The sequence below is a fragment of the Zootoca vivipara genome, chromosome 4, assembly GCF_965207765.1.
Source record: "Zootoca vivipara chromosome 4, rZooViv2.hap1.1, whole genome shotgun sequence".
Taxonomy (NCBI): Eukaryota; Metazoa; Chordata; class Lepidosauria; order Squamata; family Lacertidae; genus Zootoca; species Zootoca vivipara.
The window spans coordinates 88,474,053-88,492,936 of record NC_142587.1 but is presented as its reverse complement, the minus strand read 5'-3'; the positions used below and the strand labels follow the sequence as shown (position 1 = coordinate 88,492,936).

General features: G+C 48.1%; 1 protein-coding gene across 1 annotated transcript in view; it reads left to right on the top strand.

The window, feature by feature from the left end:
* The window catches only part of DEUP1 (deuterosome assembly protein 1), a 65,228-nt gene that overhangs the window by 24,686 nt on the left and 21,658 nt on the right, over positions 1–18,884 (top strand). Inside the window, exons 7-9 of the mRNA XM_060273882.2 lie at positions 4,890–5,144; positions 13,658–13,803; positions 15,104–15,209. Of these exons, the coding sequence (XP_060129865.2) occupies positions 4,890–5,144; positions 13,658–13,803; positions 15,104–15,209 (507 nt within the window). The remainder of the gene's footprint in view (positions 1–4,889; positions 5,145–13,657; positions 13,804–15,103; positions 15,210–18,884) is intronic.

Below are 18,884 nucleotides of genomic sequence, written 5' to 3'. Positions count from 1 at the left end.
GTCATTAAAGGATTTTCTGATATAAGTACACAAAACGTCTGTATGTTATAAGAAAATGTAAATGTCTCAATCTCTGTTGTGAAATAAGTAGTGCCGGAGATTGTTGTCTGTTCACTAGCAGGGCCCCTCTAACCAGGGGATCCACTTAGGTGTGGGGTGGGTGGGTTTTGAGGATTCTACCCTCTCTCGACCAAACTACAGGCGACCGTGGACATCTGTGATCAGATCTCCTGGTTTTGGGTTTCCTAAGATGGGCTTGTGTGTGTGTGCAAATGTATTTTCTCTCTGCAGCTAATAGCAGCTTCAGGAGTGCTACCATTTGCTGGGACCAAACATTTGTGGGGGGTATTTTGTGTGGTATTTTGTTGTAAATACCAGAACCAAGAAATGTTGCAGTTAAAGCAAGGGGGCTGCTGTGGATGACGTTATGTACCGTGTTTCCCCTATTTTAAGACGTAGTCATTTTATAAGACGTAGCAGGATTTTTACACTTTTGCGGAATTAAGCCATACCCCGAGCCACCTGGAACTGGTTGCTGGTGTTGCTGCTGCTGAAGCGCCGTGCAGCTCTCTATCCGTCCTCGCCCTCAACTGCTAATTTCTCACACGGGCGGGGGGGGAGAAGCAGGAGGAGGCACAAGCACCGCGCGCTCGGCCCTCTTTCGGCGTCGCCAGGCGAGCCGCGCTGGGAGCCTCCCCACTCTTCCCAGAACTTTTTTACACTCGAGCGCCCGGACGGGGAAACCCCTCGGTGTTGGGAGCCCTGCTGGCCCCTTCCGCGCTGCCGGAATGTTGTGGGGCCGCATGGCCCGAAGCAGAGCAGCGGCGGGTGACAAGCGGCGGCAGGAGCCGCGCCGCCGAAACGTTCTGGGGCCGCATGGCCCAAGGCAGAGCAGCGGCCGGAGGTGACTGACGGCGGCAGGAGCCCTGCTGGCCCCTTCCGCGCCGCCAGAACATTGTGGGCTGCATGGCCCACGGCAGAGCGGCGGCCGGAGGTCCGCTGGCCCTTCCGCGCCGCCGGGGCGACTGACGGCAGCGGGAGCCGCGCTGCCGGAACGTTGTGGGCTGCATGGCCCAAGGCAGAGGGGCGGCGGGGCGACTGACGGTGGCGGGAGCCCTGCTGGCCCCTTCCGCCTTCCGTGAGCAACAAAAAGAAAGCGAGCCAGCCAGCCAAGAGCTTGCGATCGCTCCTCCAGACCACTCCGCCGAGAGCCTCCGGTCTCTCGAGCGGCGATGCTCGGGCGCCCAAATGGGAAGAAAGACCCCCCTCACCAGATTCTGAGCGCTCCCTGCTCCCCGACGGATCGGGCAAAACCTGGCGCGCAGCGCAGGCGCGGGACGGAAGGCGCGATCCAGCCATTTAAAGCTGTGGCCGCCGCTGCTTTTTAGCCCCTTCCAGCTGTTTGCCAGTTTTCTGCGTCTTTTTTGTGGTGTGTGAGGAGCGCTGCCATAAGGCTGCGCTTCGGCCACCTTTCTAACCTCCCCCCCCCAGTTGTTTGGTAGCTTTTGTGGCGCATGAGGAGTGCTGCCATTGGGACGCGCTCCGAACTTTTTTCTACCCCACCCCCCCAGCGGTCTGGCCGGCTTCTCCTGCCTTCGCAGAGTGCTGCCAGCCCAGCAGCAGCAACGCCGGTCGCGGCAGGAGGAGGCAGGAACCATACTAAGACACCCCCCGAAAATAAGCCATAGGCTTATTTTCTTGAGTAAAAAAATTATAAGACGGTGTCTTAAAAAGTGGGAAACACGGTATGTATACACACGCCTTGCTTTTCCACTCTGGGGCTCAAGGTTCTGTACATTATCCTCCCCTCCCCATGCTTTCATCTTTGCAAGAGAATTTGCCTTATTCCTGTGACTGTAATTTGTCCTTTAAATTGTTTTTTTAATAACAAATCTTACAGCGTTATAACCTGCCTTGGGACCCTACAGGGGAAGGGCAGCTAAGAAATCAAATAATAAATGAATAATATCAATATCGGCAACAACAGCCCTTTGAGGTAGGCTATGCTAATATATGTACATGAGCAGCAGGTCTTGTAAATACAGTGGTGCCTCGCAAGACGAATTTAATTCGTTCCGCAAGTCAATTCGTTTTGTGAAAAATTCGTCTTGCGAATCGCGGTTTCCCATAGGAATGCGTTGAAATTTCTTTTTTTGCCCATAGGAATGCATTAATTAAATTCCAATGCATTCCTATGGGAAACCGCGATTCGCAAGATGAATTTTTCGCAAAACAAATTCGTCTTGCGAGTCACCATCAGATCGCAAGACGCATTCGTCTTGCGAAAGATTAATCTTGCAGGGCACTCGTCTTGCGAGGTACCACTGTAGATCGCAGTGGGGAGCAAGCCACATACAATATACCCGGCCTGGGAAATCTTATTGGCATCCCAGGCTAGGTGGACTGACTCAGGACAAAGTAGCATCCCATGTTCATTCAAGGAGATGGGGAAGTGCTTCAGAATTCTGGGAAACGCCAGCCAGAGTTCTGTGTAGATTATGGGGATAAGAGCACCGCATGAAAATAACTTGTGCAGAAATGCCCTCGGAACAGTCTAAAATGCCTTTAAAATTCCTATGATACTCGGGCTCAATTAGCCGCCGCCACCCACCCACCCCCTATTTTTGTTGCTCAATGCACTCTGTAGGGTTTACTAAATTACAGAGTATTGGATTAGAAGAACGAGCTTGAGAATAATGGACTGGGTCATTCTTGTTTTCCTTTTTTTTGTCTGATTTAATGGACTCTGCCTTTGATGTGGATAAAGCAGATGTCCAGCGTTCTCGGAGCAGCACAATTACCATAGTAACATCTTTTCTCAGCCTGGCTCGTTGGGTGTCAATCAGAGAGTCACAAGTGTATTTCTGCCCTCAAAAAAAAAGGCACGTAAGGAACTCTCAGCAAAATCAATGGAACATAATCAAACAAAACAAACGTAGCAGGTGACGAGGGCTTTATTCTTATATGGATAAATTATGTGCCTCTGTCATGCAAGGGGTTTAACTACGTGTAGCCATTGTCACATTTGTATTGGGATGTTCTTACTGTTTGAGATCAGCTTTCCTAGCCTCCTCAAAACAGGCAACAATTGCAGGTGTGGATGTGTTCAGAGCATGCCGGGGCGGCGGCTGGTGCCCATTAGGGCTGGTAGGGCAGAAGGCAGGGAGACTGGCAGTAGGTGGCGCTAGAGCCAATGGCAGGCAGGGCCAACTCATTCCTGTTTTGTCTCCATCCTCCTCCATGCTGAGTTCCACAGGAGGCAACAATGAGGCTAAGGAAGAGGAAGTGGACAGCTGGTGTCATAACCCTGGAATGGAGGGAAGTAGACCCGGTCGGTTTGGGTTGCAGTTGGTGGGGCAGTGCCTTCTTAGTCCCAATGGTCCAACCTCCACCGGCTGGACACGAAAGTACGTAGCACAATCCATCTCGGCTTGTGCAAATCGCCACAAAACTGGGAACAGTCGATAGAAAAGGATGAAGGGGAAATATATGGGGTAGGCAATCTGAGGCCCATGGCACGGGGGACTCGCTTCCATGGTGCCGGAAATCACATCTGCGCATGCGCAGACGCCGGAAATCGCGTCTGCACAGGTGCAGACCATACCTGCCAAGTTCCGGCCTGAGAAATAAGGGAATGGACCGGAAGTAGCAGACCGGAAGTAGCACTGTTGCCATTTTGGAACTGGGCGGAGCATGCTCAGAAGCAACTTTTGATGCTGCTCTGCCCTATTCCAAAATGGCCGCCACACCAGAAGTCGCGCTGCAGCCATTTTGGAACTGGGCAAAGCAGCATCAAAAGCATGCTCCGCCCAGTTCCAAAATGGCCGCCGCGCCAGAATAAACCGGGGGAAAACAAAAAAATCCGTTTTTTCGGCTGGGGACAGCTGGAAAAACGGGGGTTTCCCGGGGAATACGGGAGACTTGGCAGCTATGGTGCAGACTCAGGAAATTGCAGGCGTGTATGCAATCCGGCCCACGGAGGGATCTCTGCTGGGGTGAACCGGCCCCAGCAAGGTAAACCTTGCCGACCCCTGGAAAAGATACGGTAATGAGAAGATGTTAAGCTATTTTAAGCAAAGGATGGTACGCACTGGGATGCAGCAAGAAGGGACGAGTAGGGAAACACTGCAGAAAACAGGAGGGGAAGTCAACTTTAAATTTGTATTGTATGAGATGGATGTAGATTCATTAATTTTTTTGAAAACTAGTAACAATTAATTGGTTTAAAAATAAAAAAAGTGGGAGGACAGGGAGATTTAAAAGTGCAGGAGTAGGAAGCAGAAGTTTTCCCTTGGCCCTGTTTTTAATCCCTGTAACTGTGAGCAGAAACACTTCAGCTCAGTGGTATAAGGTCCCAGTTCAGTCCCTGGCATCTCCAGGTCAGGGTGGGAGAGGATATTGTCTAAAACCTTGTAGAGCCACTGCCAGTCAGTGCAGACAGCACTGAGCTAGATGGAGCAATGGTCCAACTCATCATAGGGCAGCTTCCTATGTAGTCCTCAGGCACTTTTCTCCCAGGAGAAAAATTAACCGGGGAAGGAGTGATTATAGGGGGTAGCACCGTGCCGTCCTTTAAATCTCCACCCCACTCTCACTTTATAGGGAATTGCCTGCAACCCATTGCAGTTGTGTAGATCTGTCCTGTGTAATCTGCCTTCCCCATGGTCAAATGTTTGGGGACCACAGTGGTAGCCTGGGCCAAGTCTCGGGAGCGTACAAGTCTGGTAGCGAGTCTTACGCCAGAAACCTGCCATCCAAAAACAATAACTTGTGTCGGATTTCTGCTTCGGCGTTCTCCATTTCTGCACAGAAGGCGATTCACAGAAGGGGAGAGGCACCTCTGTGCAGGGAGATGAATTTCATGCGGGCTGTTTTCCTTGTCTCACCAGAAGCAAGCGCAGCACTGTCAAATCCAGACACGCCGCCAGGAGCTAAGCCAAGACGATGTGGGTACCTGCAGCCAGTGCCAAACCGAGCACCCCGGCGTTCGGCGTGACGTCCTCGCGGAACCCGCCGAAAGGAACGAGCTCTTTATGGAAAAACTGAAGTCGACCGTGAGCGAAATAGTGGTCGGCAGGAACAGGCTGCAGGAGGAGAACCTAAAGCTCCAGCAGGAAGTGAAAATGTACCAAAGGAAGTGCCAGGTAAAGACCAAGAGGCGGTAATAAAGACCTTCCCAGGGGTTAAGATCAGCCGGGGGTGTGTGTGTCTTGGTACCGCCTCTACCCTCAGAAGCTGGGGTGCATGTCCCAGGAGCATAGCTGCCAAGTCTCCCGTATTCCCCGGGAAATCCCCGTTTTTCCAGCTGTTCCTAGCTGAAAAAATGGAATTTTTTTGTTTCCCCCCGGTTTATTCTGGTGCGGTGGCCATTTTGAAACTGGGCTGAGCATGCTCAGAAGCGACTTTTGATGCTGCTCTGCCCAGTTCCAAAATGGCTGCAGTGCGACTTCTGGCGTGGCGGCCATTTTGGAATTGGGCAAAGCAGCATCAAAAGTCACTTCTGAGCATGCTCCGCCCAGTTCCAAAATGGCGGCAGTGCTACTGCCGGTCTGCTACTTCCGGCCCGGTCCCTTATTTCTCCGACAGCAACTTGGCAGGTATGCCCAGGAGAGGGCATTCTCTGTGGTCAGTCCATAAGTTGCGGAACTCACACCTTACAGAGGTGCATCAGACACCTTCACTGCACGGTTTTTGTCCTATGCTGAAATTACATTAATTTACCCTGGCCTTTGACACTTGAGAGGTATGTACCCTACTCTTGTGATTGCAATTTGTTTTAAACTGCTCTTGATTTTAAATTGCTGTGTCCGACCCTAGCACCGTAGGGTGATGGACGGGATAATAATAATAATAATAATAATAATAATAATAATAATAATAATAGTCAGTGCTTTTTTCTGGGGGTACGCATACCCCTAAACATTTTGTGAATCTTTGTACTTTTGTCCATTTACTGTATTTATTTCCCCCGATCTGAACTATAAAATGGTGGTTTTCTTGAGTAAAAAATGAGAGTACCCCTAAACATATTTTTTTTGGGGGGGAAGCACTGGTAATAGTAATAATAATCCCAGGGTTGCTTTGGAATATTTGGTGTGATTGGTGGGCAGCAGCTGTTCAGAACGAGCAATGGGACAGCCGGTCGGGGTTGTGAGTAAGGGTGGGTGAAGCAATCAACTTCCGTTTCTCTTTTTTTTTTCAGTCTTGAGTTCTCCGCATTTCCACATGGTTTGCCATTAATAAAAATAAATGTCCACATGAATATTAATCAGCTTTTCAGTGCAAATTCTCATCATCTGCAGTTAGCGGCGTAGCTAGCCGCCTGGCTGCCCAGGGCGGCAAACCTGAAGGCACCCCGCCAGGGGGCGGGGTGTCCATCGAGCGCATGCGTCGCGCATCATGACGCATGATGCACGATGCACGTGAAAGACAATGCATGCGCACACAGGAGGCATGCAACGTGGCAACGCGGCAAACCCCGTGAGCAAGCCGCGGAGTGAGGCAGTCTCGCTTGCATCGGGGCTTCTCCTCGATGGCGGCGGCTGCGTCGCGTGGCGGCCATCGGAGGTGGTCAGCCCCACCCAGCCTGCTGCCCGGGGCGGAGCCCCCCCCCATTACTACGCCACTGTCTGCAGTTTTGCCTCTCATTGCAACCTTCCCTAATATAAGGCACTTCTGCACGTCATTTATGTTGGGAATTTTAGGCGTGAGATCCCCAGGTAGCAGATGTTGCCCCCAGTTCTAGTCAACACACAGAGGCAGCTTAAGGTCCAAAATAGTTTACCATTGCAGAAGATTAAGCTTCGCTAATACAATTCCAGAGGTCTATATATATATATATATACATATAGCTTGTAGGCTTTGCAGACACAGATGCATATACGGTAAGTAGAAAGTATTTCTGTTGTTCCAGCAGTTCAAGATGCAACACAGACTCCCTCTCATGGACAGACTTATGGACCAAGTCGTGAGCTGGCATGCTTTCATCTCATATATAAATGGCACTGGGCCATTGTCACAACAACTGGCTCGGCTGACCTTACGACTGTGATTTGTGCCCAGGAAGGAAATAAACCCCTTTCTCCATGTCCAGTTCTTCCAACAATTTTTGCTAAGGCATGGTTTTCTCTGCACCCTTTAGTGCATGCATTCGTGCGCACCTTACTTGGTGGTAGGACCCAGAAGGAGTGCAAATTTAAACAGATAGCTGTTTGTTTCAGAGGGTGGGGGTGGGTTGTTTCAGAAAATGCAAATCTGGTAGGTTCATAATTAATTTCTCCCCCATCCCTGCTTGTTGGGATGATTGGTGGGAATGAATTGGGAGGTGCAGCTGCTTGGAATGTAGATGGATATGACTGGAACAAGTCAAAAGAGGAGTGGGAAATGGGGAGGTTGGTCCTTATTTGCCGATTCTGATGCAACCATTCCTGCCACCTCCACCAAAAGCTTACTCGTGGGGAAACGCTAAGTTTTGAATCCAAAATATATCCAGATTTTGTAGGAAAGATCCACGAGAAGGTGCAGAGACAGAAAAGTAATGGACACGTTTTCCTGTAACATCACACACACACACACCCCTTGGCAACCTCTGTCCACTCCTCTGAGCAGGGGGGGGGGAGAGGATAGCTTTTTGAATTGCCCTAAATGGTCCAGCGACACAGGTGGTGCTGTGGGTTAAAACACAGAGCCTAGGGCTTGCTGATCAGAAGGTCGGCGGTTCGAATCCGGTGAGCTCCCATTGCTCGGTCCCTGCTCCTGCCTACCTAGCAGTTCGAAAGCACGTCAGAGTGCAAGTAGATAAATAGGTACCGCTCCGGCGGGAAGGTAAACGGCATTTCCGTGCGCTGCTCTGGTTCACCAGAAGCGGCGTAGTCATGCTGGCCACATGACCCGGAAGCTGTACGCCGGCTCCCTCGGCCAATAATGCGAGATGAGCGCCGCAACCCCCGAGTCGGTCACGACTGGACCTAACGGTCAGGGGTCCCTTTCCCTTTAAATGTTCCAGCACCTAGCTCCCTATTGTCACTTAATACAGGGGTTTTCCACCAGTGTGGAAACTCTGCAGGCACCTAAAAACTGGCCAGGGGATGCTTCCCAGACCTTTGTGGAGCAATGGGAGAGGCACCTCTCTTTGGGGCAGCAGCAGTGGCTGCCCAGAGGGACTCCCAAGGGAGAGGGGAGAGGAGAGGAGGCTGAGGGAACACTCCGCAAGGGAGGGTATTTGAAAAAGGGCAAGAGGCTGCCTGCCCTCAGGCAAGGGGTGACATAACTGGGCTCCTGAGCCCCACAGGGGTGCCGCAGGAAGAATGCAGTTGGTCAAGGGAGCCGTGGACTCAAAAAGGTTGAAAACCTTTGGCTTAATAGCTCTGCACTCAGCTAGCCCAGCCAGCCTGGTTTGCATAATCTAGCCCAGGCATCCCCAAACTTCGGCCCTCCAGATGTTTTGGACTACAATACTCATCATCCCTGACCACTGGTCCTGTTAGCTAGGGATCCTGGGAGTTGTAGGCCAAAACATCTGCAGTTTGGGGATGCCTGATGTAGCCCATGCCTGGCCCAGTTCTGCAGCTTGCATTTCCCCTTCATATCCCAAATATTATATAAATACCACCATTCTTTAGTTTCTAATATTCACTAACAGACTCTAGTACCCCAGCTATAACCATGTGTAATTTCCTACCCAAGTCCACTTTGCTAAGCAGCTGCATCTTTTAAAGCTCAGATAAAATAAAAGGACCAGCAGAGGGCGAAACAACAGCAGCTACCCAAAACACCATATAGTACAGATAGCTGCGTCATAAGTATTATAGTAGATGGTAGGACTGCTTCTAAAAATAGCTATGCACGTCCGACTTTTCTCTCCCCAGTATTGTCTAGTGCAAGTGTTAGAAACCTCTGGCCCTTTGGACTTGCCCCTGACACAACCCCTCTCCCGCTTTGCTTCATACCCTCCTTGGGTGTTTCTGCCTGGCAGGAATATGCCCTTGAACTCTGAGAGCCTCTTGGCTCTCAGCTCCACCCATCCCCAGGAAAACTGCTCTTTAGCGCTCAATTGGTGCAAACTGCAATTCGGGGTTTCTCCAGACTGATGTTTCCTCTAAAGAGTGGGCTTTCAGCGGGAAAGGAGCTAGGCAATGGGGAAACTTAGAAAGCATGGGAGTAGCAGAATTACAGGTGGTTCCAGGCTCATTAAGAAGATTACCTTGTCAAGGTGGTACAGTCTTGCCTGGGCTCCTTGCAGCACTTGAAGGGGTTGTACCCCCTCCCTTCTGCTAATTGCGTTCCATTTCCTCTTGCAAATAAATGGCTCAACAGCCCCTTCAGAATAGCCGGAAGTGGTTGCCATTGGAGGGGAGGGTCATTTTCACCTGTGGCAGCAAATCAGCTTGAACTGGCTGTGTGCATAGGGTCTATGAGTTGGGCTTGTACCTGGGAGGAGATGAGGATATGATAGCCATGTTCAAATATATAAAAGGATGTCATATAGAGGAGGGAGAAAGGTTGTTTTCTGCTGCTCCAGAGAGCACGGAGCAGTGGATTCAAACTACAAGAAAGAAGATTCCACCTAAAAACTTCCTGACAGTAAGAGCTGTTCGGCAGTGGAATTTGCTGCCAAGGAGTGTGGTGGAGTCTCCTTCTTTGGAGGTCTTTAAGCAGAGGCTTGACGGCCATATGTCAGGAATGCTTTGATGGTGTTTCCTGCTTGGCAGGGGGTTGGACTGGATGGCCCTTGTGGTCTCTTCCAACTCTATGATTCTAGGAATGACCCTGGGGTTCACATGCTTCCTCCCCCTTCCCTCACTTTGGGGCAGAAGTGAACAAGCAAGCCAAAACACCTCACCATTGTATGGTCTTCCCATGATCTTGTGAGACCGGCATCCCTTTAAAGAGATCCCCTTTTTTTCTAATCATGGGTAGATTGCTTCTGTGCAACACCTCACCTATGTTTGGGTAAGGTTATGATGGAACCACTATTGAATTGTAGAGGACAGTGGTCAGTGAATAATCTCTTTGTAAGGGGGAGGGATTACAGAGAAACTCCCCCCCTCATCACTAGCAGCCCGTCTCCAAGCAGTCATGAAAGCGCGGGGTCTGAAGGAGTGAGTCAGGAGACGGAGAGGGAGTGCCAGGGCTCTGGCAGCATTGGAGAGCCCCTGCTCCACAGGCAGAGAGAGAGGCAGGAAGGGTGGACAGGCAGAAGGCAGACTGTAGACTCTGCCCCCCCCCCCGACACCGGTATTGAGGTGGAGGAGAAAGGGGAGGAGATTCACTGTCCCGAGGCTTTTATGTTGGTCAAAGTCGCGAAAAGGGGCAGTGCCGGATTCTGATTCGGAATGAGGAGACACGAAACCAGCAGCTCGTTACACTGTAAATAATGTCCACTAATAAAGACTTTTGAAAGACAAGCATGTGGAAGGTCGTTACTCAGGAGTAGTCGTAAAAACCCTGACACTCTTCATTAATTTTCATATAGGATTCAGTGTACTTAGTTCTCCCCTTCCCCTTCTACCATTTCGAGAAACGTCTCCAAAAAGCCTCTCTGCCTCTCAAGGCACTTGTTTTTCCATATCGCAGCAGATCATTTTTGGAGTTGTGAGTCACCGCCATGACTATTTCAGACGCTTTCAAAAGTTTGGCATTTAAGTTTGAAATGTAGTCAAATAAATGGAAGCAATAACTCCCACACTTTCACGTTTCAATGCTGAAAATCTGCAGCCTTTCTCTTTCTCCTGTTGACGGATGATATGGCTGTTGATATAATTTAGTTTGTTACCATCATATGGTGTAGCTTGCCTTGTGGATAACACGGTTACCACTTACCATAACAGTAAAACATATAATTCCAAATATAGTTAATGTATTTCTGGGAGATTTTTTTTTTTTGGAGGGGGGGGCGGCTTCTAAATTACAGGCTTAAATTGGTTTAAACAGTCATTCCCTTTCCCAAGAAAATATTGGGCATGCATTTATGTGATGGAGGACTAGAGATCTCTAGGAAGGAATTCTTGCTCTCACCAAGCTGCAGTTCCCAGGGTTCTTTGGTGAAAGCCATGGCAGTTAAACTGATCTAAAACCTACATATGTTTTGTTAATGAGATACGAGAGTTGGATGTTGAATGTAGGGACTGAGAAGCGGTCTCTGCATGGAACTTTCCAAAACACCAGGTTCCAAGTCTATCTCTGCATTGCATTGTGCCCAGTGTGTCTGTATGTAGACTCCTCCCCCAAAAGCCTCCGTGTGGTCATCACATAAAAACAGTTGAGCATCTGCTTTCAACACGGAAGGTTCCAAGTTCAATCCCTGGCATCTCTGGGTAGAGCTAAAAGTGTCCTCCACCGGAAGCCCTCACTGCCAGTCAATGTAAATACTGAGCAGGATGGATTGTGTTTTGTTGTTGTTGTTGTTGTTGTTTTTAAAGATTTTTATTGAAGAACGAGAATTTCCTGACACTAAGAGCTGTTCGGCAGTGGAATTTGCTACCAAGGAGTGTGGTGGAGTCTCCTTCTTTGGAGGTCTTTAAGCAGAGGCTTGACAGGCATATGTCAAGAATGCTTTGATGGTGTTTCCTGCTCGGCAGGGGGTTGGACTGGATGGCCCTTGTGGTCTCTTCCAACTATATGATTCTATGATTCTAATTTTTACATACATTATATTCTCTCCTTCCAATTTTTAATTTCCCGTACCATTTTTCCTTTCCCTTCCCACCTCCTCCCCAACCCATAATCCATTGGGAGGGTTCAAACAGTTGTCCTCAGCCACGGGCACAATGTCTTCAATTTCCACTGAATGTCTTCTGGTCCAGTAGTTGTTATCCATTGAAGATAGGGGTTCCATCTGGTCCTTATCACAGTAGACTTGGCCTTCCATGCTATTTCCTGTGACGTTACTGCCACGATGCCTGACTGAATAAATTCAAACAGATAATTAGTCCAGACCTCTACTGTCCATTTTTCTCTATCTTTCCAACCTAAAGCTATTGTTGCCTTTCCTGCTAGTATCATTCCTTTGAAGGTGTGCTGGTCACCTTTCTCTATGGATGGATTGTGTTTGTTAACCACTTTGAGGGTATTTCTTTTCTTTTTTTAAAATCAAGCGGTATATCAATTTTATGAAATTTAAAAAAAAAAATCCTTGGCCTGACTCAATATAAGACAGCTTCTTATGTTCCTAACATGATGGCATATTAAAAAATCTTAACAACCTGATCCTGCTTGAAGTTACTCAGAAATAAGCCCCATTTTATTCAATGGGATTTACAATCAAGTGAGAATGCATAGGATAGTATACTCAGTTGCAGGACCAGGCGTCGCCCTCCCCATACCCCAACCCATGCAAATAAGAGGCCCATGAGGCTGGGGTTTTTTTTGGGGGGTCAAACAGGCCATGACTTTATTGACTACAGATGAAGGAGGTTTGGCTTGGGGATGGGGCAATCAAAATACTTCCAGCCCGCTCACTGGAAGTGACGCATGGTCAATCCAGAGCGGGGTTCCTAAGACTTACATCAAATAGGGTGACCCCTGCAGGGACCATCGTCTGGGCATGTGGACATGGCCACTCCCCCCCAGTTTCCTTTAACAGGATACGCCAGCGTTTGGAGGGGCAGGTGGACACTACAACCTCCCGTCCATCAAAACAAAGGATTGCCCCAATGCTTAAATGGGCAAGGGGCAGATCCGATGGAAGCCTACCTGCTCCATTGGCACCACCTCCTGCCACAGCCCGAGTCCCCAGCCTGCATCCCCATTCTCCAAAGCTGGGTGCAGGCTATGATCCAGTTCCTGGTAGGCTTAAGAGAGGTGAGCGGACTTGTTTTGTTTCCAAGAGACTTTTCTGCGGAGAGAAGTTTGCAAGTGGAAAATCTTAGGGAAGCAATAAAAAAAAGAGGTGAAGAGCGGAACAACATCTCTCAGAAGTTTATTACAAGCCATGGCATATGTGAATTAGTTTACAGACACCGGGGTTCTTAGTGTGACAGAACCACCTTCCATGAAGCCATCCCTGGGTAGGCTATTTTTGTGGGAATGATAGGGATAATAATATATTATTAGATAGATCCTATCCAAGCTTGTGTTAGCAAGCTTCCAATATCAGCAGAGTAACATTCCCCTTTTGTGCGCAGCAAAGCGAGTGCGTTCAGGTTTGCTAAAACCTGTACAATAATATTATACTTTATACTTCAATATTATACTTCCTGGCAAAGTCCCCTTTGTCCCTCTGAAAAGAAATACACAACACAGTGTTTATAAAATAAGATAGTTTACTTACAGTTTCATCCTGAGTTAACAGCATAATCTCAGAAAGGCAGGCTTGCTTAGAAAAGTTACAAATATATATACATCTGGAGACTACTTAGTAAGGTAAGGCTCCATTTGGTCTCCATTTGGCTGCAGGCCAAGAGTGAGAACCATCCTAACTGGAGATTCTCTGGAGATGTGTTCCCATTGAAGAAGAGAAGGCTAAGAGAGAGAATGGCTGCTGGCTAGGGGCTTTTGTCCCAGCTAATCCATCTCATCTGCATATCGGGGGGAACAGGAACTTAGTCAGGTTCCCCCAGGTGAGTTCCTGTTAGTGGACACTCTAGGGACTGTTGTGACTTGTCTGCCCCAGTGTTCCATCCCACAATTTTGAACGCATTTGTTTGTCTTTGTTTAGAATATTGAAGCAAGGCTTGCCCAAGTGACGAATGAACTGAAGTCACGCGAGGATCTCTTGAGTATGGTAGAGCTGGAGTGCCAGCAGCTGCGCAACGAAGTCACCACAATGGAAGAGTATAAAAATAACAAAGAAAACCGTGTGAAGTAGGTATTTAAAATACAGGTCTCCCCCGCGTGAATTGATGCATGTTGATGTGAGAGTGAGTGCTTCTAGGTGGCGATAGCAAAAATTACACATGCTCAGAGCAGAGACACTGAAATGGATAAACCTGTCCATTGGTTTTATTGGATTCATCAGCCAGTGGTCTGACTCAATATAAGTTCGCTATGCGTGCCAAAAAATAGTGGCATGCATAGCAGTGCACACTGTTCCTATTGTAAATATAGGCACAGTACAGTGGGAAGTTCTCCTGCACATGCCGTGTTGAATTGGATGGGCAAGCACACTGAAACGAGAGGGGGTGCCCCCGAAACAGAAATGAATGGGAAGACCAGGATAATTTTAATATTGGTTGGCCCCTTTTTCTCTTTGGGTTCTTACTTAAAAAAGAAACAAGAAATTTGCTTTTAATACACTTTCAAATAATAGGGGGAATCTGGACTTGTAATAGAATCGTAGAGTTGGAAGAGACCACAAGGGCCATCCAGTCCAACCCCCTGCCAAGCAGGAAACACCATCAAAGCATTCTTGACATATGCCTGTCAAGCCTCTGCTTAAAGACCTCCAAAGAAGGAGACTCCACCACACTCCTTGGTAGCAAATTCCACTGCCAAACAGCTCTTGCTGTCAGGAAGTTCTTTCTAATGTTTAGGTGGAATTTTCTTTCTTGTAGTTTGAATCCATTGCTCCGTGTCCGCTTCTCTGGAGCAGCAGAAAACAACCTTTCTCCCTCCTCTGTATGACATCCTTTTATATATTTGAACATGGCTATCATATCACCCCATAACCTTCTCTTCTCCAGGCTAAACATACCCAGCTCCCTAAGCCGTTCCTCATAAGGTATCGTTTCCAGGCCTTTGACCATTTTGGTTGCCCTCTTCTGGACACATTCCAGCTTGTCAGTATCCTTCTTGAACTGTGGTGCCCAGAACTGGACACAGTACTCCAGGTGAGGTCTGACCAGAGCAGAATACAGTGGTACTATTACTTCCCTTGATCTAGATGCTATACTCCTATTGATGCAGCCCAGAATTGCGTTGGCTTTTTTAGCTGCTGCATCACACTGCTGACTCATGTCAAGTTTGTGGTCTACCAAGACTCCTAGATCCTTTTCACATGTACTGCTCTCAAGCCAGGTGTCACCCATCCTGTATTTGTGCCTTTCATTTTTTTTGCCCAAGTGTAGTACTTTACATTTCTCCCTGTTAATAAGTTTCTTTCTTTCTTTCTTTCTTTCTTTCTTTCTTTCTTTCTTTCTTTCTTTCTTTCTTTCTTTCTTTCTAGACTTCAGTCAGCTTATGCACAATGCATCAAGGACTTGGAAATAAAAAAAGCTCAGATACTTGCCTTGGAACAACAGCAGGAAAATCAGCAGAAAGAGCTGAACCAGGTATGTTCTGATCTTATTCCGTGGGCCACAATTAAGGCAAAACTATGATTCTGGCTGTAGAAGGGCAATGGAGCGTGAGAAAGAAGCTTTCTGGGCTAATTGTGGATCTCAGATCTCTCTTCTCCAGCTTTGTACCAGTTAATGCAAGTGCTCTAAGTGTACTTCCAGTGTGGCGTCAATGTTATCAGCATCCAGTCACTGCTGTTAAAGCTGGAAGTGGAATAGAAACTCTACTTCCAGACTTACACACATTTCTATTGCCTACTGGGCAGTCTGCCTTTCTCAAACCCCAAATGTTTTGCAGGGGTTGGGGTAATTTTCATTAGGATTGTGGTGTAGGAGAGAAGCACTCCCAGCTATGATTACTTCCCCGCTCCATCCTTGCTGTGGTTTAAGGAAGGCGGTGCAGAATATAAAGACAATGCTGTTTGGAAAGGGAAGAGAGGGATGCCAACCAACCAACCAGAGGGATAAAACAGAGGTGAGAGATGGAATTGGCTTCAGCAGGCAATGATCTGCCAGAAAAGCTATCGAACAGCTGCACAGCGAGCATTCTGCACTTGGGGCAACTGCATAGCTGTCGCTTTGTGTGTTTTTTTATTTTAAAAAAGCAAGGAAGTTGGATTGTCCAAGCTCTGAAAAAGGAAGGAAGCTAAACAGTAAAATATGGGCAAGGGTACCGTATGTCTTGATCAGAACATCACACAGATGCAAAAAAGGGAAGTGGCCAAAGTTTGGCCATTCTACAGTACAGTAAATGGAAAGTGTAGATGCAGACTGAATTGGTGGTTCTCAAACTACCTCTTCTTAGAGAATTATAAAATTGTAGAGCTGGAAGGGGTCCTGAGGGTCACCTTTTAATGCAGGAATATGCAGTTGTCCTATATGGGGGTTGAACCTGCAACCTTGGTGTCATCAGCACCGACTGAGCTATCCATTCACTTGCCTTACATGCTGCAGATAATTTTGCAGCCTGTTCGAGGTCACGCTGTCAATGCCGACCAGGCCTGTTGGTCTCTGCCCATGTGGATTACATGGAGTTGTAATCCAAAACATCTGGAGGGCACAGGTGGGCAGAAGCTGCATGGGGAACTTGGGGGGGGGGCTTTTAAATATTCCAGCATTTAAGAGCGTTGATATCAGTTACACCCGCCTCCTAAAGCCATCAGTTTTTAAGGCGAGAGAGATCCTTGGTTCTTGGCGACTTTGGAACGCATCTTCAGCATGTATGTAGCATGTGCCCAGTAGCCCTTAATATTGCCAAAGGGGCAAGCTGCATGTAAGAGTCCAATGAAAATCAATGGCAAATCATAAGGAACTGAACGTTGCTTGATTGGCCCTTTTTATATTGGCATCCAGAAGGGTTGTATTGTTCTAAGAAACAGGAGGATTTATTGGCATCTCGCTATTTATTATTGGCAGAAAACTTATGAAAACCCACAAGCTTCTTTATACTCTCGGGGGAGAGTGAAGCCGTACAGGAAATGTGACCTTCAAAGCTAATAGCATAGAACAACCTATTAAATAACACAAGTGGCAAGCTTATTTTCTCTGAGAGTGGGGCTTTTTTTTGGTAACACTATGTCAGCATTGCCTTTATTTTTTTATCATGTTTTCTCTTTAGTGAGTTGCTAAAAGTTATTTCTGATAGTACCTGGTACTTTAACTGTTGACTTTCCTTGCTTAGAGGCGGAACAGTAGACTGCGGTTACTACGTGCAACCTGCTTTTTAAAGCTGATATAAGTAGTTTCTTACCATTTAGCCCTTTTGGAAAATCCCTTTGCCTCTCTGGATTCTCCTCGGAGAGAATTTGGGAGTAGGCCTTGGGCTTCTGGGCTTGCTATTCCAAACTCCTTCCCACTCTCTTCACTGCTGGGATAAGAGAATACCTTGAACTGCAAGCTTAAGGATGTCCCTGTGTCTGAGGTTTCTCCGTAAATCTACATACAACTGCTTGCCTGATTCTCACTCTCCAGGGTACGAATTGGTTGACATCATGTCCAAACAGCGTAACATTACACTTTGTGACATCAACAGCATTAAGGGAACATACTCTCAGGGCCGGCTCTAGGGGTAGGCTGGGTGGCGTATAGAATGAGTGACAAAAGTTGCTGGAAATGTAAAGAGAAAGATGGTGAATTTTATCATATGTGGTGGACATGCGAAAAAGTTAAAAGATTTTGGGAAAGTTTATATAACGAATTGAAAAGGATGTTTAGATATACTTTTCCAAAAAAACCAGAAGCATTTTTGTTAGGAATAATGGGAGGAGAGATTAGAAAAGAAGATCAAACACTGTTTATGTATGCAACAACCGCGGCTAGGACTTTGTTAGCCCAAAAATGGAAATTACAGGAATTACCTACAATTGTGGAGTGGCAGACAAAAATGATGGACTATGCTGAACTTGCTAGATTGACATGCAAGATTCGTGACCAGGGGGAGACAAGGTTTCAAAAGGACTGGAGTAAATATGTGGACTATATGGAGAAAAACTGTAGATCATTAAAAACTCTCGCAGGATTAAAATAAACCTTACGAATTGACCAATATGTCAAAAAAGGAACTGCAAAAAAGGGAATTAACAAGAAACCCGCATGAAGGGAGGGGGGGAAGTCATAGCTCGGCGGAGCAAGGTAAAAGATGTGAATATAAGATTTTGTATAAAAGATTGGTTTTGTTAATTTGTTGAATTTGGAAAACTGGAATAAAATGTATTTTTTAAAAAAAGGGGGGGTAGGCTGGGTGGCATGAGGCACCAGGGAGGCGCCTCGCGGCGAAGCTGTGCTGTGTGCTGCGCCCGCCCACCAGGGCGGGGGCGCTGGAGCGATCTCCGCACCACGGCGCCAGGGCGTCCGACCTGCTTGAGACGGCCCTGCATACTCTGAGCATTTGTTTGCTGATGCAGATATCCAGGGCCGTCTCTAGGCCTGGGCTGGGTGGCGCAATGCGCCAGGGCGCCTGGCCACCAGGGGGCGCTGCTGCCGGGGTTGGGATGGAGGAAGTGGTGGCGGCCGCCGATGCTGCTGGTTCCGCCTCCGGAGGACGGGGAGCGGAAGGCAAGCCTGGGGGCAGCTGCAGGTGCAAAGGGGTCCGCGGCTGCCTGCTCTGTGAGGCCGCTCCGCCCCCGCAGGTACCACACGCGGCATCGGAGGAGGAGGAATGATGGTGGGGGAAGGAGCGTGTGCCTGCTGCCTTCGGCCCCGGAACCTCTTCGGACGAGGGGCACATGCCTCTTGAGGGGGTGCAGAGTGCAGGCACCCACTGCGCCGGCGGTGAGAAATTGCTGTAATTATAGTAGTGGGTGGGAGGAAAGGGGCCAGAGGAGCCACTTCACTGCGAGGAAAGGTTTGGGACTCTTTTGGTTTGGGGAAAAGGCGCGGGAAAAGTGACACGATCATGGCAATCATGGAGAAAGTGGTAGAGGAAAGTGTTTTCCTCCCTCTCTCACCTAACACTCGAACTCGCAGACATCCCGCGATGCTGAATATTGGGAGATTCAAGACAGAGATAAGTGGGAAAGGCCCTTCTTCACGCAGCACAAAGGTCAGCATCTCTGGGAAATGGGGGGGGGGGGTGCCAGAGGGATATTTGAACCATGGCGCTGTATAGACTTAAGACAGCCCTGCAGATATCCTTCTGTTTTTGCGAAATCCAAAAATGGCATTTTGCAA